The sequence below is a fragment of the Oryx dammah genome, unplaced genomic scaffold, assembly GCF_014754425.2.
Source record: "Oryx dammah isolate SB20612 unplaced genomic scaffold, SCBI_Odam_1.1 HiC_scaffold_9, whole genome shotgun sequence".
In the NCBI taxonomy this organism is placed as follows: Eukaryota; Metazoa; Chordata; class Mammalia; order Artiodactyla; family Bovidae; genus Oryx; species Oryx dammah.
This window is the reverse complement of record NW_024070193.1, coordinates 3953207-3977327: the sequence shown is the minus strand read 5'-3', so window position 1 is coordinate 3977327 and position 24121 is coordinate 3953207. Positions and strand designations below refer to the sequence as shown.

At 50.0% G+C, this 24121-nt stretch overlaps 1 protein-coding gene across 12 annotated transcripts in view; it reads right to left on the bottom strand.

The window, feature by feature from the left end:
- Positions 1-12486, bottom strand: part of TSEN2 (tRNA splicing endonuclease subunit 2) — a 64905-nt gene extending 52419 nt beyond the window's left edge. For 7 of the 12 annotated variants that reach the window (XR_005722149.1, XR_005722144.1, XR_005722145.1 and 4 more), the window contains exons 1-3: positions 12160-12486; positions 5334-5548; positions 3525-3606 (exon numbers count right to left, since the gene is read on the bottom strand). Coding sequence is in view for 6 of the 12 variants with exons in the window: in XM_040246708.1 (XP_040102642.1) it covers positions 3525-3606; positions 5334-5548; positions 12160-12265 (403 nt within the window). In the remaining 6 variants the exon portion in view is untranslated. Of the gene's footprint in view, positions 1-3524; positions 3607-5333; positions 5549-7257; positions 7501-7574; positions 7605-11255; positions 11783-11822; positions 11910-12159 lie in introns of those variants that run through there. The other 5 variants (XM_040246711.1, XM_040246713.1, XM_040246712.1 and 2 more) reach the window with 5 other exon arrangements.
- Between the last annotated feature and the right edge of the window lie 11635 nt (positions 12487-24121).

Here is a 24121-nt window from a genome sequence, read left to right as displayed (position 1 = left end):
GGTGTGATGCCAACAGGTACAGCGGGGTAGAACGGAACAAAGGGTGGAAGGTGAGGCTGAAGCCAAAAGCTGAAGAACATCCTAAAATGGACACTTGAGATCTACGTTGTGAGAGCACCCTACGCCCTTCATCTCTGCCTCCTTGGCCTAAATCCATTTCCTTCACATTTTGATCACTATCGGAAACTTCAGTTATACTACATAGATCAGGAAAAGCTTCTCAACGGTTAAGACCATCACACTATTTGAAACTTTTTATTTTTTATTTTGCCAAGTATTAGTAACAGCTGAGGCTGGGTGATGAGGACAGTCACGGTGCTTATTTGCTCTACTTTTTTTTTCTCCCTCTTTAAAAATTAAAACTCTGAAAAAATTTCAAGTGTATAAAAGTAGAGAGAAGAGTATAATACATTTCCATGTTCCCATCACTCAGCTTTAACTCACAGCCAGTTCGGGCTTCCCGGGTGGCTCAGTGGTAAAGAATCTGCCTGCCAATGCAGGAGAAGTGGATTTAACCTCTGGGTGGGGAAGATCCCCTGGTGGGGAGGAAATGGAACCCACTCCAGTATTCTTGCCTGGAGCATTCCATGGACAGAGGAGCCTGGTGGGCTACAGACCACGGGGTTGTGAAGAGCTGGACGCAACTGAGCAACTGAACAAGAAGTCATGCTCCGATGTCTTCTGCCCCGGCCCCCTCACATCATTCTGTCTTTGGTGCTTGTGTGCTCAGCTGCTAAGTTGTATCCGACTCTCTGCAGCCCCCTGGACTGTAGCCTGCCAGGGCTCCTCTGTCCATGGAATTCTCCAGGCAAGAATACTGGAGCGGGTTGCCATTCCCTTCTCCAGGGGATCTTCTCGAGTGTTCACAGCAACTGGAGAGCAAGCCCAAGCTGGCCTGTGGACGATGACACACATGAGAGCCTCCACTCTTCACTGCAGTGGAGCCCATCCTGGACCAGCTGACAGCCACCCAGTCCAGCTGGATCCATCGCTGGGTCCATCACTGCGGCCAGCAGATCCATGACTAACCAGACATGAACCCATCCAGCCAAGAACAACAGACCTACCCAGAACGCCCCTGGAGACTCAAATGAGCAAATGCAGCTGCTGTTGAAGGTCCCTGGATTTGGGGGTGGTTTGTTCCACAACATCGTGGCAGGAGATACAAAGTCTATCCCATTAGGACTGAATCACTGTGGTTTTGTTTTTGGCCGTACCACATGGCATGTGGGATCTCTCTTAGTAACTGTACTTATTTTTGGCAGGGGGGTCTTCGTTGCTGCGTGGGCCTTTCTCCTGTTGCAGAGCACCGGCTCTAGGGCTTCAGCGGTTAAGGCGCACAGGCTCAGTAGCTGCGGGGCATAGGCTTAGTTATTCCACGGCCTACGGATCTTCCCAGACCAGAGCTCGAACCCGTGTCTCCTGCATTTGCAGGCGGACTCTTCACCACTGAGCAACCTGGGGAGCCCCTATCATATTTTAAAGTCACTCGAAGGAGCTTCCCCTGTGGCTCATCTGTATATCATCAACGTGATATACAGATTCTTCATTCTCTCGATTTTTTGTGCGTGTTTTTTTTAAAATAAAATTAACTTTTTAAAATTTAACTTTCATTGGTAGTCATGTAATACATTTACAAGTTTCCAAAGTCAAATCTAGTCTCACTTCTCTCTCCATCCTATTCTATCCCTCCCTCACAGGCATTTAAAATTATAGTTTATCCTTCTTAACATTTCAAAACCTATTTGTAATCTCCTCCCCTTAGACGACCCGTGGCACACTGTCCTTTAACTTGCTTTCTCTGCTTAGAAATAATAGCCTAGTGAGCCCCTACTCCTATCTCAGCTCCACAGCACATCCTTCTGAGAATGGTCTATACTTTATTCTGCTGGTACCCGCATGGCTATTTGGGTTTTAACATTAGGAAGAGTGTTGCAATGAACAGCCCTGGGCTCTTTCTTTTCATATTTTTGCCAACTTATCTTTAAGATAAATTGTCAGGAGTGGAATTGCTGAGTTAAAAGCAAACACATCTACTGGACAACTGGATATCTTCAGGCGAAACAATGAAGCGGGACCCATATCCTACATCAAAGAAAAATCAAAACAGATGAAAGACCCAAACTCGAGAGCTGAAACTATCAACCTCTTAGAAGAAACCCCGGGGAAAATCTGCGTGAGCTTGGATTTGGCAATGGTTCCCTAAACACGATAGCAAAAGCACACGCAAGAAAAGAAAAAGGATAAATTAGACTTCATTAAAACGATAAACTCTTGTTACCATGTCACACCCATTAAAATGGCTGTTATTCAAAAAAACAAAATGACGAGCGGTGGTGGGGATGCGCAAAAACTGGGAAACCTTACGCACGGCTCTTGGGAACGTAAAATGACGCAGGTGTGATGGAAAACAGTTTGTGGTTCCTCAAAAAATTAGAATAATCGTTTGATCCAGTGAGTCCACTCCTAAGTACACACAAAGGAAGAACGAAAACATATGTCTGTACAGAAACCCGTACATGAATGCTCAGACCAGCACTACTCGTGACGGTAGAAACAACCCCAATATCCGTCTGTGAATAAACAGATAAAAAACACAAGGTATATCCTACCATGGAACAGCACTCAGAACAAAGTTCTGATACATGCTAGGACATGGGTAAACCTGGAAAAAATTTATCCCACGTGAAGGACACAAGAGTTTTTTCCCCTTACAAGAAATATTTAGAAGGGGCGAAATCAAGGGCACAGAAAGCATGCGAAGGTTACCAGGGGTTTGGCGGGGAGGTGAGGGGGAGTGCATATGTGATTTTTTGAGACATCCAATTCCCCTCCGTAACGGCCATACCACCTGCAGCCCCACCAGGATCACGTGAGAGTGTTTCTCAGGGCTTACCAACAGGGCACGCTGTGAAACTTTAGGATTTCTGTCATTCCGATTGCTGAAATGGTATCTCAGTGCAGTTTTAATTTCTATTTTTTTCTTGCTATATAATGTTTTTTTAAAATCCTTTCTAATTATGTTTTAACCTGCTGGTATTGGTTACATACTTACCATGAGACTCCCCTTAGAAAAATACACCAAGATGAAAGATTTATAAAGTAAAGAGGAACAGCTATTGAGAACTACACACATTAGTACATTTCACAAATACATCAATGGCATGGTTACTGTTGCAAATTCCAAACCTAAAAATAAAATATAAAATTTGCTTTGCATGTGGGTGAGCAGATACTTAATGACTAGAACCTTCCACATGCCCAGGACACTGTGAGGCAATGCTTAACAACAGAAAAGTCTGAATAACACTTCTGTTAATTTCAGAAATTACATGAAACACATTTTCACCAATTGTTAAGAGCCCTTTCACCACGATTAGAATTATTTTAGCTGGTATTTTTAGCAGTAAGATTGCAGTGGCATGTTACTTCTCCTTTGTAATTTTATTGTATAATCTGGTGTGAGAGATAAAAATGAAGAAAAAAAAAAATTTGCCAAAATAGCAATGTTGTACAAGTCTCACCTTTCCATTTAGCAACCAGCTTAGGATCTGAGATTGTGAAGTTTGGTCGGCTTCTGGACAGGATGCCTTTTCCAAAATAACCCTTCCGGGAAAAGAAGAAAGAGTTAGCTCATGTTGAGTTATTCATTTTTTAGCTGAAGGAGAACTATCTGAGTTAATAAGAGAGTCATCGCACTGTTCACAGCTTGACATCTTCCTTTTGATTATGTAACGATTACTCTGAAGATCGATCATAGCATTTTTTTCCCTCCGATTGTGTGAAGGGAGCTGGGAAGTTTCCTGTGCACGTCATTTGTCTCCGGGGTAATGCTTTCAGTCTGGCCTGGGGAGCTGAAGGCGAAGGGCAGATGGAGGCAGGGTGCCCTCTGCACATGTGGGCCAGGAGCCACGTCCACCAGACACAAAAACCTTCTCGGATTCCCGTGCACCCAGAACTGGTACTACTCCTCTCCTTCCTGCTGACTCCAAACACCCTGGCTCCCTCTCCACCATTTCTTAAAAACCAGAATATATTTAAACCCACAGGCAACTAAAAGAATAATAAAATGAACACATTATACCCTCCGCCCAGACTGAACAGTCAGAATAAATCACCGGTACAGCGCTTCACAAAGCCTCTGCTAAATGTTACATGTTGCGACTGTTGGGGAGACTGTCCTTGGCCTGGACCTCTGACCCATTATGGTCAATGCCATCCTTGTACCCCACTCTGGGAGGCTGGCTGTGACATGGATTTTACATAAAACGAGTCGAGAAGCCACATTTACAGAGGCAGGAAGTGGAGCAGGTGCGCCTGGGCTGGGAGTGGGGGCGGGGATCAAGCACACGGGGCACCAGGGAACCTCCTGTGGCCGTGCGGAGGCTCCACGGCTGGACCGTGGCGGCTGCACAGCTCTCTGAGTTGGTTACGGTTGTTGTGGTGCACACTTGAAAGGGCGAATTTTATGGCTTTATACGTCTGTAACGGAGAAGGCAATGGCACCCCACTCCAGTACTCTTGCCGGAAAATCCCATGGACGGAGGAGCCCGATGGGCTGCAGTCCATGGGGTCGCTAAGAGTTGGACACGACTCAGCGACTTCACTTTCACTTTTCACTTTCATGCACTGGAGAAGGAAATGGCAACCCACTCCAGTGTTCTTGCCTGGAGAATCCCAGGGACGGGGGAGCCTGGTGGGCTGCCGTCTCTGGGGTCGCACAGAGTCGGACACGACTGAAGTGACTTAGCAGCAGCAGCAGCATACCTCTACAAAGCTGTCTTAAAAGTGCCTCCAGCATTGAACTGGCTACAGGGCAGAAGATAAGGAAGCTTCCCATCTCAACCCACACCTATCAGTGCCAAAACTGGAACTCGCCCTCGTCAGAGGAGAGGTCCTCAACCAGGAGGGCGGGGAGGTGAGGAGCCGGAGGATCAGCAGAGGCCTCCTCTGGGTTGTCCTGCAGCACAAGTCTGTGGCTCCACGGTAACCCCCGGGATGGAAGGGGCTGAGGGCCACACTTTACCTCTTACCCAGGACGTTTCTGTAAACTGCTTGAAACTGTTTGTTTTTAAACAACGAACACATGTTGCTTTTACATTCAAGAAGCAAGAAAGGTCAACACACTGACCAACTTCCCTGCTAGTGTGGGTTCGTGGTGGGGGTTACGGTCCTCTGGGCTTAAGGCTTCAGGGTACCTGATTCAGCTCCCACGCTGGACCAGACCTCAAAACGTGTGCGGGTCACTGGCGGTCTGCTTCTGGAGGCGGGCAGGGGAGCGTGGCTGGCTCGGGGCTGTCGGGCAGCAATGGGGCCAAGCAGCCCACACCTACCTTCCCGTAGAGCTGCTCCATGTCTTCCAGGCCCCTCACGATCACGTGGCTGTTCATCATCTCAGCCCGGAAGATTCGGAAGTCCTTCTCAGGACCAAGGTCCTGACCGCAAGGGATGGGCAGGGGAGACTCATAGCTGTCGTGCACTCTTCTCTTCCTCTTTGGGGGACGGAACACCGCCTCCGCCATCTTCCCAAGTGACTGTTCCTTCAGGACTGTAAGAGACAGACAGAAGCAAGTCAATCGGTTACCACGCCGATCAGACAGGCGAGTGCCTGTATGCCCAGGCTCAGAAAAACCTCGTGGCCTGTGGGAAAAACAAAATATTCAAGAGAGACAAAAACAAGACGGATCTGTTGGAGCAGTACAAACCCCACTCCCCGAGGGGACCCCCATGAATTCCCACAACAATGCCCCAGGAGTTGTGGTACGATTCCTGATCGCAGCTGGTGCCCGAGCCTAGAGACAGGTCCATGGGCACAACGCTACTCAAAGGCCTCCTGCCAGCAGGCCCAAGAGGGCTTCTGCCCTCGAGGATTCCTCCTACCCGCTCACTCAGCCAATAGACATTTACCGAGCACCCACCAGAGGCTCCTAATCACCAGGGGTGCTGGGGACAGAGAGAAAACCAAAAGGACCCCGTCCTCAAAGAAGTACAGGTAGTGAGCACTTCGTATTCCAAAACAGGATCATCTCCCAGTTTTTCAGGAAAATTAATAATAACGACAATGTCTTTAAATGGTCATCACTGAAGGCACCAAGCGTGAGTGGCTAAGAGCAGGAAGCCTCAGGCCAGGGTGTGGGGACCGGAATTGGCTCCCCACTGCCCAGCCATGTGATGGGCGAAACTTACTTTGTCTCTCCAAGCTTTTGTTTTCTCCTCTGCTAAATAAGGATAAAAACAGGCTCCATCTTATAGTGAAGACCCAGAAGGTGCCTAGAACAGCCTTTAGCATGTGGCACCGAGCGCTCTGCGTGTCCACTATCGTTACTATTACGGGCAGAGCGCTGCCAACACTGCTGATATATGAGAAAGCAGGGCCAGGTCAGAGAAACGCTGTCAGAGGCCCGGAGGGGAAGGGCTCGGCTCCAGGTCCTGCCAGGAGCACGGGCGGCAGCCGTCCCTCTCGTTTGAAGGCTCACTGCTTCTCCAGGTTAGGGGCTGAGGGTTATGCAGAATCCTGGAATTACTTGACACCCAGCACTACTAGAGTCCCTTGAACAACAAGGAACTCAAACCAGTCCATCCTAGAGGAAATCAACCCTGAATATTTGCTGGAAGGACTGATGCTGAAGCTCCAATACTTTGGCTACCTGATGCAAAGAGTCGACTCGTTGGAAGAAACCCTGAGGCTGGGAGAGACTGAAGGCGAGAGAAGGGGAGACAGAGGAGGGGATGGTTAGATAGCATCACCATGACTCAGTGGACCTGAGTTTGAGCGAACTCTCAGAGACAGTGAAGGGAAAGGGAGCCTCGTGTACTGCAGTTCAGGCAGCGACTAAACGAGTCGGACCCGACTGAGCGACTCAACAGCAGCAGCACTCTGAGGGAGGAAAGGAAGGTGAAGCCAGTATCTCTCCCTTCCTCAACCCCGAGGAGCCAAAAGGAGGACAAAGCACACACAGGCTGCGGATCAGCAACGGCTGGAGGAAGGAAGTCAAATCGGGTGCACTGCTGTGATAAAGACAGAGGACCGCAGCAGATGTATCAGCTCAGCAAAACTCAGCCACGGGCGGGGAGTGGGGGGGTGTGTGTGGGAAACGCAGGCAGTGCAGCAGACAGGGCCTGGTGCTCCACATGCTGGGCAGGCGCGCCGGGACGAGACGGGGACTGCAACCTGCCCCGCCCCGCCTCGAGTCCCAGCTCTGGACCGGACTGAGGCTGACAGTACATGCGGTGCCTGAAGACCCAAGGGCGCCATACCAACCACGTGTTTAGCCTCCCGAGCTCCAAACGCTCGCAGGGGAAAAGGCACCGCTGACTGCTTAGCTGCGCCCTGCATTTGGTACCAGTATCTGTTGGACACAGGATACACTCAAGCCTGAAACAGCCAGTGAAGGTGGTGGAAGCTGGAGCAGGAAGCTGAGGGGCTCCGGGGTTTCAATTCAGTCGCTCAGTCGTGTCCGACTCTCTGCGACCCCATGAACTGCAGCACGCCAGGCCTCCCTGTCCATCACCAACTCCCGGAGTTCACTCAGACTCACGTCCATAGAGTTGGTGATGCCATCCAACCATCTCACCCTCTGTCGTCGCCTTCTCCTCCTGCCCCCAATCCCCCCCAGCATCAGAGTCTTTTCCAATGAGTCAACTCTTCGCATGAGGTGGCGAAAGTACTGGAGTTTCAGCTTCAGCATCATTCCTTCCAAAGAAATCCCAGGGCTGATCTCCTTCAGAATGGACCGGTTGGATCTCCTTGCAGTCCAAGGGACTCTCAAGAGTCTTCTCCAACACCACAGTTCAAAAGCATCAATTCTTCAGCACTCAGCCTTCTTCACAGTCCAACTCTCACATCCATACATGACCACAGGAAAAACCATAGCCTTGACTAGACGGACCTTTGTTGGCAAAGTAATGTCTCTGCTTTTCAATATGCTGTCTAGGTTGGTCATAACTTTCCTACCAAGGAGTAAGTGTTTTTTAATTTCATGGCTGCAGTCACCATCTGCAGTGATTTTGGAGCCCCCCAAAATAAAGTCTGACACTATTTCCACTAGTTTCCCATCTATTTCCCATGAAGTGATGGGACCGGATGCCATGATCTTCGTTTTAGGCCCATTAAGAAGCAGCCCAGGGACTTCCCTGGTGGTCCAGAAGCTTAAGACTCTGTGCTCTCAGTGCTGGGGGCCCGGGTTCCATCCCTGGTCACGGAACTAGGTCCCCCACGCCACAACTAAGAGAGTCCACAGGGCACAATTAAGAACCCATTGCCAGCACTAAGGCAGGGCACAACCAAATAATTAAAAATAAACATTAAGGAAGCCTGCATGTGTTGCTGCAGACTCATTGGCCACGTGTGTGCTCAGACTTTTTGATTTCTGCTCATGAGACAGAAGAGAAATAGTATCCGGTGTGGTTGTAATTTAGCCTTTTTAAAATATTTCAATTTTTTTCCGTATGGTTTTTCACTTCTCATATGGTTGAGGTCATGCTGTGGATACGAGGGGAGACAGACACGCCGCTCCTTTAACGAGCCCACGGGCCAGATGGGAAGACAGACAGACACATTCCTGGCAGGACAACAAGCACCAAGGACAGCAGGGACAGGAAAGCGAGCCCCCAGCCCAGCAGACCCACTCCTCCCAGAGATGCACGACTCTTCCACTCTTTCTCCCACAGGCTAGGAGCCTGCATGCTGCAGCTAAAAAAAAAAAAAAAAGATCCCAAGTACAGCAAGTTAAGACCCAGCCCACCAAAACAAATGAATTATTAGGGAAAAGAAAGAAATCAAAAGCACTGTCCCATGTGTAAGGATTCCTCTAGCCACCCTCCAAAAGATGTGAAGGAATTAAATGAGGACAAAGGAAAAGAGAACCAGGGAAGTTAAGACGGTGATAACCAGTTACAATAGGAACTATAAATAAAGAATCAGCAAGTTGGCAGATTGCTTCATAAGATTGCTATAGAGTATTCCAGACAGCAAAATGCTAAGATAATTTCTAAATGAGTCCCCCAATAGATGTAAATATTGAACATGACTGCATACATTTCATATACATATATGTGTATCTATGCACACATCTTGCCATATAGTGTTCAGAACAAAACTACGTATACCACCTGTTAATGGGCTAACAGATTCCCTCTCAAGAGCATTTTAAGTAGACTTTCACTTGCCAGTTTGTCACTCAACCCAAGCAACTACAGCGGACCCCGAACCACATGGGGTTTACCTGCATGGGTACGTGTATACCCAGACTTGTTTCAATGGTAAATGCTACAGTGATACACCATCCACAGTTGGTTGAGTCCACAGATCCTTAGCCTTAGATATAAAGGAACAAGGGATATGGAGGGGGACTGAAAATTACCCTCGGAGTTTTGATGATAACAGAGGGTCAGCACCCTGACCTTCTATGTTATTCAAGAGCCAAGTGCATTTAGCATGCAACTGAACAATCGGCAACTTATTCTAAAACTTAAAATAACGTGTCGACTTTTTTGAGGCAGGATGCTGGTTTCTAGTTAGGATTTCCAGGAATAATTCATGGACTTTTATAAGCAGTTCACTTTTACAACTTAACCGCTGCTTAGCATTTGACTTGTATATATTACATTAAAAGATTTTTTAAAACAGAAAATGTTCAATGACTAACTTCATACACTTCCAATTAAATTCTCTCAAACCAGTGAAAGAGAAAAGTTCTGTTTTAATGTGCCTAGATTGCTTAGGATTCTCCCTTTCAGACTGCTGTTATACTCTTTAAGAAAGCCTAGAATGAGCTCTGACGCTTGATGCAAGAACTCTGTACTTCAACCCACGTTGGCATCATAGAAGGTTCCTCTAACAAGGCTCCCCGCTTTTCACAAGACCTCCAAATTTTGGAGGCCTGGCGTCGCCTCTGTGCGTGTGGCTGCATGGACATCAAGGAGGATGTGCCTCTCAGTAGGCCTTCCATATGTGCAGCGCTACCATTACGATCGTGTGATTTTAACAACCCACGTATGGTCCCTGAACTCAATGTCATCTTCAAATTGATCAGGACTAGAAAACTGTGGAAGCCACTCACACATTAAACTAAGAGCCGGTGCAGCCAAATAAGGAAATAAATAATAAAAAGATTTTTAAAAACATGCTGCATCCATATAGGCTTCCCTGGTTGGTAAAGAATCTGCCTGCCAATGCAGGAGACTCGGGTTCGATCCCTCGGTCGGGAAGATCCCCTGGAGAAGGAAATGGCAACCCACTTTCGTATTTCTGCCTGGGAAATCCCATGGACAGAGGAGCTTGGCAGGCTACAGTCCATGGGGTCCCAAAGAGTCAGACATGACTTAGCAACTAAAGAACAACATATCCACGTATTGGAATATTACCAGCAATTAAGAGGAATGAAGGTTAAAAGAGAATTCTCTGACTTCTCAGCAGACTTTAAGACTCTCTGCTTTCACTGCTAAGGTTCAATCCCTGGTTGAGGAACTAAGTTCCTACAAGCCATAATGCATGGCCAAAAAAAAAAAAAAAAAAAAACCAGTTTAAAAGATTAAGAAAATTGACCTGGGGTCATATATAATAGTGGCTCTCAAGCTTGGCTGCTCTTAGAATCACCTGGGGAAATTGTGAAACTCCCAATGCCCAGGCCTAACCTACAATTACATCAGAAGGTCGGAGATGGGATCCAGGAGATTTCAATATGTAGTCCATGGTTCCAACCACTAGAGATAGGATGGCCTATTCAAACTCAATGCCAACAGCCACCAACTGGAGAGAGGGGGAAAGGGCCTGGGGGCTGGCGCCGAGCGCCGTGCATCTGTAAGGAGCTATTCCTTTTGCTTTTCCAAACCTGGCTGTATGACTCCAGGCATCCGTAGTGTTAAGTACACAATACAGTTAGTATTCTATCAAAAGCAGGGCTTGTTCCTAATTCTTCCCTTGAGCACGCAAGCTAACATCTTTTAGGTGTTCAGTAAATGTTTATTCCAAACAAAACAAAGGAAGACAAAAAGGAAGGGGGGGGGAGGTACCATTATTTAATTTTCCAACCCCCTGGGCCCACTTTGCCAAACCAGCTGGTTAAAGCCTCCCACTCAGCAGAACTCACATTCTCCCAATTAAGAAAAAAAACAACACAAAAAAACAGGCTTGAGGCTCCAAGTGCGTACCCTGTAGGCGAGGGGAGGCAAGGATGAAAAGGAAAAGACAATCCTGCCTCTGGGGAGCTTTCAGGTTAGAACCCGAGACTAAGACACACAAACAAAAGTTAAACCTTTGAAGACTGATGGGTGATTGTGCGATCGAGCCTGGTACTGGGCTTACCATGTGATGTGCGAGCCAGGCGAAAAGCTGCAGCTGCAACTAATGAGCAAAAAAAAAAAAAAAAAAAATCAAGGGCTCAACAGACTCTCCCAACTCCGTGTCACAACCTGTCCCTTTGCCGGTCTCCTACAGCGGCGCCCAGCAACCGTACTAGCGACCAAAGGCTCCCCTAGGGCACGGTCTGTTATCAGATGCACCTCGCCTTACTCTGCCCGCGGCACTTTGCGCGGGGTCAGTGTTTCCAGAAAAAGCATAGAAAAGAGAGAGTTGCAGATACACGGAGGAGGGGAGAGGGGGCTAATATTCCGGCAGAACTAAAAGCCGGGCCCTGCGTCCCGGCCCAGTTCCGCGTGGCTGTGCGCCCGGAGGAACGTCCCAGGACCGCTTCTACTCTTTCCCCGGAGAGCTTTCGGAAAAGGCGACGCCTCCTCCCGCGGACGAGCCCCCCCGAGGGCCACGGCCACGGCGCTCGGCGCCTTGAGTCACCACCCACTCCCGGGGGCCCAGGGTACCTTACCTTCCTCCTCCCGCAGGGCGCGCGCGGCGTTACCCTGGCAACGCCGGCCGGGGGAGGGACACCGCTGCCGTCAAGCAGCGCAGCCGCAAAGCCGGGCGACTGCGCAGCCGTGGAGCCCGCGAGAGGGCCCACCGGGTCTTTGCGTAGCGCGCCTGCGCGAGGCCTGCAGGCGGGTGTCCGTGGGGTGTGACCCCCGGTGTGAGTCGCGGGCGGCGCGTCCTTTTTCCTGCGCTTCCCGCGATTGTACCGATAGCCCCTCTGCACAGGTGCTGTTCTCGTTTAATCCCCACAGCAGTCCCACAAGATCCGTTTCACAGATGAGATCTAAGTTACTTACCCAGAGTCACGTAGCTGAGGTATTGGAGTGACACGAAGCCAGGTCTTGAGGAGTTGTGGTCTTGCCCCTGGGGAGATGGGATGCTTGAAGCCACTGCACTTGACATGACCCAAGCCCTGGGGAAGCGGGTCGGCTGAGCTCAGCCCGCAGACTTCAGCCTTCTCGACGCTTCTGTGTAAGTGAAGCATGCAGGGAACCTGTAAGGAATTGCCCCCCTCGCAGAGGGCACCGCCCAGAAGCCACCGTGGGCACCGGCCGCCCCGTTTAGCGTCCAGGACAACAGGCCTGGAGTCAGACCTGCGTTAGCATCCTCACCTCCCTCCTCACTGTGTGATCTTTAGTGAGTGACAACAAGAGCCTCTTGATGAAAGTGAAAGAGGAGAGTGGAAAAGTTGGCTTAAAGCTCAACATTCAGAAAAGTAAGATCATGGCATTCGGTCCCATCACTTCATGGGAAATAGATGGGGAAACAGTGTCAGACTTTATTTTGGGAGGGGCTCCAAAATCACTGCAGATGGTCACTGCAGCCATGAAATTAAAAGACGCTTACTCCTTGGAAGGAAAGTTATGACCAACCTAGACAGCACATTAAAAAGCAGAGACATTACTTTGCCAACAAAGGTCTGTCTAGTCAAGGCTATGGTTTTTCCAGTAGTCATGTATGGATGTGAGAGTTGGACTATAAAGAAAGCTGAGCACAGGAGAATTGATGCTTTTGAACTGTGGTGTTGGAGAAGACTCTTGAGAGTTCCTTGGACTGCAAGGAGATCCAACTAGTCCATCCTAAAGGAAATCAGTCCTGAATATTCATTGGAAGGACTGATGCTGAAGCTGAAACTCCAATATTTTGGCCACCTGATGCGAAGAACTGACTCATTGGAAAAGACCCTGATGCTGGGAAAGATTGAACACAGGAGGAGAAGCGGGAGACAGGATGAGATGGTTGGATGGCATCACTGACTCAATGGACATGAGTTTGAGTAAACTCTGGGAGTTGGTGATGGACAGGGAAGTCTGGTGTGCTGCAGTCCATGGGGTCACAAAGAACTGGACATGACTGAGCGACTGAACTGAACCTTTCTGAACCACAGTTTCCTCTATTAAAAAATGGGTCATCAGGATCATGAGGGATGAGCAAAACAAAAGGTGCCTTGGGAATTATAAAAGCTTCTCCTACCTGGTTTTAAAGGAGGCCTGGTAGGGAGTGCAATATATACCTTCGTAAAATAAATCCTAGGGTCCCCAGCAAACATACCACACGTGCTTGGCAGTGTAGAAGGCAGGTGGCAGGAAAGGGTGGCAGATAATGCAGAGAGATTAATGAGGCTGAGTGTGACGGGCTCTGAAATCCGGACCTTCCCCAACCTTCTCTTGTCTCTGGACCTTCGTGAACACTGTGGCCTCCACCTGGAACATCCTTCTCCTGGGTCTGCAGCAGTGACCCCTGGTTGCCCTGTAGGTCTCAGCTCAGACCTCTCTTCTTCAGGACACTTCCTCTTGCTTCCCTAGGCTGCCTTGGGTGACATTCCTCTGTGTTCTGGGATGGTCTGGTGCCCCCTGAAAAAAAGTAGTGAAAGTGTTAGTCACTCAGTTGTGTCCGACTCTTTGTGACTCCGTGCATGGATTGTGGCCCGCCAGGCTCCTCCATTCATGGACTTCTCTAGGCAAGAACAGTGGAGTGGGTTGCCATTTCCTTCTCCAGGGGCTCTTCCTGACAAAGGGATTGAACCCGGGTCTCCCACACTATAGGCTGATTCTTTACCCACTGAGCCACCAGGGAAGAGCTGCTGACGCCCGTGATGTCCCTGATTCCTGGTCCTCCTTAACTGGACTGAACTCCTGGCAGGAAGAGCCCCAGACATGGCACTTAGTCGGTACTCTGCCTGCAGGTGCCTTGACTGCTCAGCTGAGGAGTTCAGAGTTTAGAAAACTAGAAATCAGAGTAGGTTCCTGGTTAGAACATTGCAAAAAAGGGAGAACTTCAGCAAGATTTGCAGAATGGTGGTGCCGGCATGGGCTGGGTTGGGAAGAGACAGCTGGAGGCGTGCTGTAATATTGCACCAGAACAAGGCGATGGAGGAAATACTGGAATTGGAAGGAGAGGGTTTTTAAAATGAAAGAGAATGCAGAGGTTGTCCAGTTCAACTTCCTTATTTACCTGGTAAGGAAAAAGGCTCAGAGTCGCCAGAGGTAACAGAGCAAGTCTGAGGGGGAGCTGAGACTAGAGCCAGGGCTGGGCAACCTCAGTGGGTGCTCTGCACTCAAGGGCTTGGGATGTGCCCACGATGGGCTCTCAGGGACCATGGTCTGGAGTCCTGTCCCCACAGAGGGTCCCGAGAAAAAGCTAATGAACAAGGTATTGTTGCACCAAGATTTTCCTCTCGGTGGTGTGTTTGTTGGTGTCTGCTCCCCCGCCCCCACACGCCACGCAGGATCTCAGTTCCCTGAGCAGGGACTGAACCCGGGCTATGGCAGTGAATGCCCAGAATCCTAACCACTAGGCCACCAGGGAACTCCCAACAGTGTGTGTTTTAGACCTTTTATTATGGCCCTTTTCAAACATACACAAAAGGAGAGAGAATAGCCTAATACCTCATCACTTCCAGCATCTTCAACCTTTGGTATCTTGATTCTTTTATACTGTCCATAAAACACGCTTCTCTCCCACTGCTAGGGTGTTTTAAAGCATCATATAATTTCACACTTTATATTTTGATATGTGACTCTAACGGGTAAGAATTTAAATTTTATTACATCCATATCTATATAGTTGCTTCTTGTTATTCACAGTAGTTCTGTAAAGTCACATGAACACGGAGTCAGAGAATACTGAATCCCTGCTTCTAGGGGAAATACAGGCAGGTTCCCGCCAGCCTCCGGTCACAACATTTTCATCCACCAATTGATAGGCAACCTTGTTTCATGCATGCTTGTGCTTGAAAACACTTTGCCTAATGTCCACAGTAGATTCATCAGCGTTGAACTCATGGCCCACGTGTGTATAACTCAAGCCAAGCACATCTAACATGTACATCTTCTCATGAGACACAGCACGGCCTTCTTGGCTTAGGAACAATGGGCAGCGCCTCAGCACTCTGCCTGGGGGTCCATTTGAAAATCACCAACACAAAGCACAAAGATATGAAAAGCGTGGCACTGAAGGGACGGCAAAAACACGTCTGCTTATGACATGGGAGCTGAGACAAGACAGAGCTGCTGACGTCAGCTGAGAGCGTGCCTCCCGGGAGACTCAAATTCTTCTCTCTGCGCATGTGCGAGTCTGTAAGTGACCTAGTACTGTGAATATTGGTTTCAACATTACAAATAAATTTTAGCCAGCAGGTGAATTTGCAAATACAGAATGTGCCAATAATGGGGACTGACTGTATAAATATATATTCCCAATTTCATTAGCACATCTAACAAAATGAACAATAATCCTTAACATCTGTGAAACGTAACACAGAAGCTACATGTACTATTTGGGATATATGTAGACTATAATAAATAAAAATCATTTATCTGAAATTCAGAATCAGTTGGGTACCTTGTATTTCATCTGACCGCCCTCATAATTTATCAGGCCTTTACATGTGCTAGCCACTTAGCATCTGATCTTGACTCTCACCACAGTTCTGTGAGATTGGTGTTCTCACTGGTATTTCACAGGTGAGGTTCCCTCCCCGCCCAGGTTTTCAGAGCTAGGAAGTAGGGGAGGCCAGGCGACGCTCCATCAGTCTTGCGTTCATTTTTATCCATCATGTTTGATACAGGAGGGCAGTGCATCGACAGAAGCATAGCTTGAAACGTGTATGTGTGTTTGTGTGCATGCTCAGGGTAGTCTTGACTCTTTTTCAAGTCCGTGGACTGAAGCCCGCCAGGCTCCTCTGTCCATGGGATTTTCCAGGCAAGAATCCTAGAGTGAGTTGCCATTTCCTTCTCCAAGCATCTTCCCGAGACAGGGATCCAACTCATGTCACTCATGACTCCTGCACTGGCAGGTGGGTTCTGTACCACTGTGCCACCTGGGACATGGAATTGCAGAAATGCCCCAGAGGGTGTGTTACGGTGCGGGGGCAGCGAGGTGGGGGGAGGTCAGGGAAGACTCAGATGGGCTTAAGAATCCGGGAGGCTTCCAGGAAGCGGTGGCCTTTCAGCTGATCCTGGAGAAGGGTGAGCGTGGAGGAGGAGGAGGGAGATAGCAGACAGTCAGGGGCACAGGGCAGGCCCACGTGCCAGGAGGTGTGGGCCTGGACTTTCTGCAGCAGGAAAGGAGCTGGGCCTGGCAGGGCAGGAGGTCGAAGCCGCCGATAAGGTCTGATAGGCAGGGCGGGACGCGATCTCGCGGGCGCTTGAATTCCAGGCTGGGCGTTTGGACTTTACCCCGCAGACAATGGGGAGCCACCGGCGTTTCTGAGCCGGGCAGGGCGGCCCCAGCTGTCGCCCCATTGTTTTTCTCAGGCGGGTTGAAAGCCCTGCAGTATTTCCGCGCAGGCCACTAGATGGCAGTATTTTAGCAAATTTCAACTACCCAGCCTCCAGTTTTCGGCGAGGAAAACCAACACAATCAGCGACCCAGCAAAAGGTTCTACGCGTTTACCCGCAGCATCGGCAACAGAAAACACCGGGCTGGAAAGGAAAATCAATCTGGGGACTGCAGTCCAGCTTCTCCCGGCCGGCGGGACGAAACCTCAGATCATTTCTTCGCCGTGAAGGAGAAAGGGTTCAGGATGTGCAGGAACGGGCGTTCCATTTTAACAAGAGCCCTGCAGACATTCTCCAGCAATTTAGCCTCAGGGCACCCCTTGGGAGGAGGTGCTGCCATCCCATTTTACAGCTGAGGCCACTGAGACGCTGAAGAACGTATTTGCTCAGTTATTGACGGAGCTGACATCAGGCTAGGCAGGGAGATAGAGCTGGCAGCCAGTTTAAGGGGTGTGGGCTGGGAGAGCCCCCAAGGCTGCGCTTTGCTGGGCCCAGGGACCCCAGGGCAAGCTGCCTGTGTTACGTTCAGGTCCTACTTTGGCTGCTAGAAGAACCCGCAGCGTAGATGAAGGCAGCTGCTGGACTCCCACCATTTGCCTGATTCCAGCTGCTTTTGAGAGACCGACCGTCTCACGATTCTCACAGCCACTCAGTGAATTAGGGGTTATCACACAACGGTTTTACAGGTAAGAAAACAGACTCAGAGAGGTGAAATGACTTGCCCAAGGTCACACTGGTGTTCATCACAGGAGGAGGAAGTTGATCCCACATAAGCTTACTCCTCCCTGTGATTAATGAAACAGATTTCGACGTCTGGGTAAATTTCCTAGAAAAACCTGGGCAGAGACGGGACACGTATGAAGATTTTTTCTTTTTTTAATCGAGGCATGATGGTTTGTAATTAAAAAAGGAAACGACCTAAATGTCCACCCCTAGAAGAATGGACATACGGAACATGGTAGAGAGGCTTTATAAAGTGGAAAAGTATCTCAGCCATAAAGCTTCTGTGCTCATTAGCATGGACAGATTTCACAAACATGTTTGCTGACAAAGGCAAGACTCAGAATGATATGAATCCTATGATACCTTTCCATTAAGTTAAAACACAGTCCAAACAGTATCAAGGCCTCAGTGTATGCAATAGGTATGTCCAACTATTTTAAAACAACAGGCAGGTTCTGCACCAAATTCATTAGTTATCTGTAGGCCTTGGGTAGTACATAAGGGGTTCTTAGCTTTGTATTTTATTTCTTAAAGAAAAGTAAAACTACAGAAGTAAATATCGGGGTAGAAATATAGGTGATTGTTACTTTGGTATATTGACTTCTATATTTTAATTTTTGCACAGAAAAGATGCTTCAGGTAACTGGATAAATACAAAGACAGGAAATGACAAAACCTAAATAATTTTCCTGCTTAGGATCAGCCGTTTGAGGATGACGGTTGCCCGTCCTCTGGGAGGGTGGGAGAGGACCCTGGGGCAAGGCGATCAGAGGAAGGAGTGGATAAATTCGGCCAGAAATGCACAGGCCTGGCTCTGGTGTTATGGGGGTCCAGGTCACCAGCAATCGCAGAGTAACAGCTCATCCTGGCAACGTCCAAGTGGTTCCAGCATCCTGTGACTGCCATGCCTGCCAGGGAGCAGTGGGCAGCCAGCGAGGCTGTGGGGACTCCAGGAGCAGGGCAGAGGGGACCAGCAAAGGGTGCAGGGGCCCCTGGAAGAAGCGGCTCCTGTGTGGCTGGACGTGGCTACACCCTCTGGCTTCGCTCCCTCCGTCCCTTTCCTTTGGTCATTTTCTCTGGACTCATGATCACGTGGACCACTTCAAGTGTGGCCTGGAGGGGTCACAGCCCCGCCCAACAGCAGGTGCGGCAAGCAGAAACTGAAGGCCGTCTTCGCTTTGCCCGCCTCCCAGGTCTGTGGTGCCCAGCGTGGCAGGTCTTTAGTACTCTGCAAACTATCGATCACTACACAGTCTTCTCACTTTTCCTCGTTCTTTACATTTGTCCTATTGCACAAAATAAAAAAAGATCCATGTCAGTTCAGTTCAGCTGCTCAGTTGTGTCTGACTCTTTGTGACCCCATGGACTGCAGGGCGCCAGGCTTCCCTGTCCATCACCAACTCCTGGAGCTTGCTCAAACTCATGTCCATTAAGTCGGTGATGCCAACCAACCATCTCATCTTCTGTGGTCCTCTTCTCCTCCCGCCTTCAGTCTTTCCCAGCATCAGGGTCTTTCACAATGGGTCACTTTTTCACATCAGGTGGCCAAAGTATTGGAGCGTCAGCTTCAGCATCAGTCCTCCCAATGAATATTCAGGACTGATTTCCTCTAGGACTGAGTGCTTTGATTTCAGTTTCATTTTCCTTGTATTGGCTTATTTTCCCACTCACTCATTCCTCCCAACAGCTCCGTTAGTGGACACTTTTATTCTTCCCATTTTGAAGGTAAGGAGACTGAGTTGGAGAAGTTATGTAACCGACCCAAGGTAATCCAGCTAAGAAGCGGCAGGGGTAGGAATCAGACCCAGCTATGCCTGACTTTGGGCACCCACCTGCCAGTGCAGGAGGTGTAAGATGCTGATTTGATCCCTGGGTCAGAAAGATCCCCGGAGGAAGGCATGGCAACGCACCCTAATATTCTTGCCTGGAGAATCCCATAGACACAGGAGTCTGGGGGGCTGTGGTCCATAGGGTCACAGAGAGTTGGACACGACTGAAGTGACTTAGCATGCATACATACTGCCTAACTGCAGGGCCGCTATGCTGTGTTGATAAGATATGCTTGATGGTCTCATATCCTAAAAAGGAGAATCTGGGGTTTTGTTCTGCTTTCTCTTCCTCATAGAAATTTTCTTTGTTCCAAGTTGCTCTTGTGTGTGACCCTCCCTAACCTGGCCCCCTCTCTGAGCTCAAGCTTGTCATTTCCTGGGTGGTTGAAGAATTCATTGGTCTGCTCATAGGAGAGGCAGCAGGAGAAGCCCAAGGTGGCCCAAACCTGGCTTTCCTCTCTCCTGGGCATGTCCGCCTCCAATGTCAAAAGGCCTGGATTCCAGGCAAACCAGAAATAATGCCCCAGTCATCAGATTTGAAACCAAAATTCAGCAAAGACATGTATTTGCTGCCAGAAAGCAAATAGCTTTTTCTTTTCTCGTTTTTTTTTCACCCAAACAAAACATCCTCTTATGAAATATGTCCAATTTGCAATATTTACTTTCCCTTTATTTAATAACAGGAAAGGGTTTGCTGGACTTCTGTTGATTTTTGCATTTCTTATTAAAATTCTTAAGGGGGTTTTGGGGGAACTTAATCAGCAGAAAAAGGAGAAGGAAAAAAAATCGCATCTGCATTCCACAGGCCTTATTAATGGAGGAAACTTGCTGTTTGTTTAAGAGCATTTTCTGATGGGAGAAGGCAAATGGTCATGTGTTTAGAGGCTCTGACTCCTATTCTTGACCATGCCTCCTCCTCAGCTGCCTCTACAGCTCTGAACGCCTTGTCTGAAGCTCTCTGCCCAAGAAGATGGGGCTGCTCCGAAGCTTTCAGCCTGAGAAGATGCCCCCCTGCCAGGCCGGGAGGGAAGCTAACGTTCACTGAAGATCCGAGTGCAGTTCTCTGCGCTCACAATCTCACTTCACCTCAAGTCAGCCCGCCTGGCAACCCTGGCTAGGCAGACAAGAAAACGGAGGCTTAGAAGGGTGAGGCCCCGTGTACAAGCTCCCTTTCCTGGTGGCTTACATTCCTTAGGATGAAACGGAAGGGGGTGCCAGGAGTCATGGAGTCCTGCCTCCAAGAGCACCTCTCTGGGCTAGCTAGACCATGTCTCATCTTGAAGGATCAGAGAGGCAATGGGCCTTGCCAAAGGTCCCACAGCGTGAGGGTTGTGGAGCTGGGGTTTGAGCTGTGCTCTGCCTGACTCTCACATCCACCTTTATTTCGCTTCACCACACCTACTCTCTGGGGCCAAGAGCAGCGTCGTGTTTCTTGTAACAAAATACCTCCCTCTCCTGAGGTTCAAATTCTGCCCCCCGAAGAGGTCTTGGTCCTGCCTCTTCCTTGGTTCTAGAATCAGACTGCAAGTAACTGTAAGGGCTTTGTTTTGATATGTTCATTCTACCAGACATATTTATGCAACATGACTTTTATTATATACATTATATAAGCATTGTAACACGTTTATTTCCAGAATAGTGCCTTATGCGGGGTCTTTTTTCAGTAATTTTGTTGTTTTGTTTTTGGCTGTGCCGGGTCTTTGTTGCTGTGTGGGCCCCTTTTCCAGCTGCGGTGAGTGGGGGCCAGCCCGCAGGCGGCCTTCTCTTGTGAAGCAAGGCTCCAGGGCGAGGGCGGACTTCAGTAGTTGCAGTTCCCGGGCTCGAGAGCACACTCTCGATAGTGGTAGCCCATGGGCCTAGTGGCTCCATGGCGTGTGGGATCTTCCCAGATCAGGGATTGAACCCTCGTCTCCTGCACAGACAGGCGGACTCTTTACCACTGAGCCACCAGGGAAGCCCACCAGGCTGTCTTAATAAAAGGCCTTGCGGACAGCTGGGTCTCCACGTTCCCCTTCTCTAGAGAAGCGAACTGAGGAGGAATTTGCCCCAGGTCTTGGAGGCCAGAGCCAGGTCCCAGGCTCCTTGGCCTCTCAGCTTGGTGCAAGCACCAGCCACCTTCCCGTTCATCCAGCCCCCGCTCCGTGTGGCCCTGAGGCGGAGGTCAGGACATTCAGATAAGACACACATCATATGTGACGTCAAAGTTCTCAGGGTTCCAGCTGTGGAGCAGGTGCTTGGAAAGGTTACTCTTGTAAACGTGGCAAATGGTACAATGAAGGGTTTCGGGGTGGGGGGCAGGGCTCAGGAAAGACTTCAAGGAAGAGTGGATGCTTGAGCTGGGACTTAAAAGAATGAGGACGGACGGGCCAAGTCGGGAAGGCACCGCAGGCTGAAGGCCCCACCTGAGCAAAGGCCTGGAGGTCTGAACACACAGGGAATATTCAGGAGCGATCCAGCGGTCTGCTGGGGAAGAGAAGCGGGCCTGGAAGGGAGACTGGGGACTAGGCTGTGAGAGGCCTGGAGCGCTATCCAGAGGGACACAGGAAAGGTTGAAGGAAGGGAATAACTCGGTTAGATTTGGGTTCCAAAGATCCCTCTCGATGCCAGAGAGCAGAAGAGGATACAGAGGGTCTGAGAGGCCCCGGGAAGGAGGCAGCTCTATGTTCCAGGCCAGAGATCCCCAGGCCTCCCCACCTAAGTCCTCCTCCTCCTCCTCCTCCCAACCTTGACTGAAATCCTCCTGTCCCCGCTGCTCCAGGAGCCCCCCCATCCCCGAACCACAGGCCTGCCTGGAGCCCCTCTCACTGGTTCCTGGAGTTCTGACTTCTCGGACAGCTGTTCTGCACTGTCAAGGTCCTCTCTGCCCATGGACCTTAACCTGGAGGTCAGAGCTCTCCAGAAGAGTCCAAGGAAAGCCTTGGAAAAAACTGCACAAGGACGGAACTGTTCTAAACACGGAACCTGTGTGTGGAGTCTCACAGAGACCCTGAAGCTGCTTTCACTTACGGGAGGGGGCGACTCCAAGACAACACCCTAAAAATGATCAGCTCCACTCTGCGAATCCCCGAGGCATGCAGAGGCAGTCCAGGAGGCAGAGGAATTAGGACTGAAGACCGACTGCCGTGAGAGTTCAAGCATGGACCCAGGAGGGCTCTCATGCCAGCGGGAGCTGGAGATGAATGTTTCTAAAGAGAGACCATGTCCATCTGAAGAAGGGCTGGGGAGCTGGTGAAAAAGGAGGATGCTGTCCTGGCCAAGGACCATTCGGTGGCATCCTGGTGGTAGGTCCAGCTTGCTCCGACGCCCTGAAACCCTGGAATCGCATAATCGGCCCCTCCCTTCCCTCATTCTGTGCTCACCAAGCCTCGTTCTGATTAGAATTTGGCCTCCCCGTGCAGGGCGCCCACAGGGAGCTGGGGTGTTGGCTGGGGGACACGTGTATCCGGTCCCTTTGGCAGTTGTGTTTCTCGCTGCAAATTAGTAAATTGGGAACAGACAATTCACAGAAGAAGCAATACAAATGACTAAGAAGGACATGAAAAAAAAAAGTTCATCCTCACCAGCATTCAAAGAAATGCAAATTCAAACCAAAACCGAGATTGTTTTCTAGCTATTAAAGTAGAAAGGATTTCTTTAAGTTAATACATTCTGCTGGGAAAGGGGTGATATAAGAGGCACCCGACGACGTGCTGCTGATGGGCGTGTCATGCTACCTGCTGGGCTGGGCGAGTGGTGCCTTTACACTCACTCCTGCGGCAGAGAACTGTGCAATCCTGGTGTGGAAGGAGTGGCTGGGGGGCCCTCTGTGTGAATCTGTTCACCAAATGTTTAGGGAGCATCTAGTATGTGCTGGGCTTCTCTGGGGGCTCAGATGGGAAAGAATCCTCCCGCCTGCAATGCGGGAGACCCGGGTTCGATCCCCGGGCCGGGAAGATTTCCTGGAGGAGGAAATGGCAACCCACTCCAGTATTGTTGCCTGGAGAATCCCACAGACAGAGGAGCCTGGCGGGCCACAGTCCATGGGGTGGAAAAGGGTCGGAGATGACTGAGCGTCTGACACTGGTCTGCGCCAGGCTGACGAGACACTAGCGAGGGAGGAACCACACAGACATCTCACCCCCAGTGCCAGAAGGCCAGACCAAGGGGGAGGCTGGAGGCCAGCTCCTGGTGGGCTGGAGGGGAAGGAGACCGGGGGAAGACAGAGCAGCTAGCCTCCAGCTCCCCCCGCCCCACAACTTCCATTCTCCCCTGCTTCCAGGCCCCCCTCAGGCTCCTCTAGGTGGATCTCTGGGTGTTTCCTAGAGTCGAAGTCTGCCTGCTTGTCCACTCCCCAAAACTGATGTAACCGCATCAAGCTGGGCCCAGGCAGGATCCCAGGCATTTCAGAGGTGACAACGGGGCTGCAAACCACTGAGAAACTGGAAAATGAGGAACTCATGCAAGGGGCCTGGGTCTCGGGCGGGTCACCTGAGGCAGGACCCGTGCCCTCCTTGGGCTGCGGTTCGCTTCTCTGTCAGACAGAGAGCAGGTGTTTGGGTTGGGGTCCCGTGAGCACGCCCACCAGGTCGGGAGACCTTTACGGTCACAGTGCTGGGTCGGTCAGACACCAAGACTCGCTGCCCTCTGGCAGGGACCAGGGACACGGGGCTCCCCAGGCTTCTGAAAACCGTCCCGGAGAAAGACGGGACTGAAACAGCTCTGACCAGCCACGCGAACTTTCTCTGTGAACTTGGAGGCCACCTGCCTGGTTTCCCCCGTGCTGTGTAGTTGTGTTAGTCGCTCAGTCGTGTCCGACCCTCTGCGACCCCGTGGATGGTAGCCAGCCAGGCTCCCCTGTCCACGGGATTCTCCAGGCAAGAATACTGGAGTGGGTAGCCGTTCCCTCCTGCAGGGGGTCTTCCCAACCCAGGGATCGAACCAGGGTC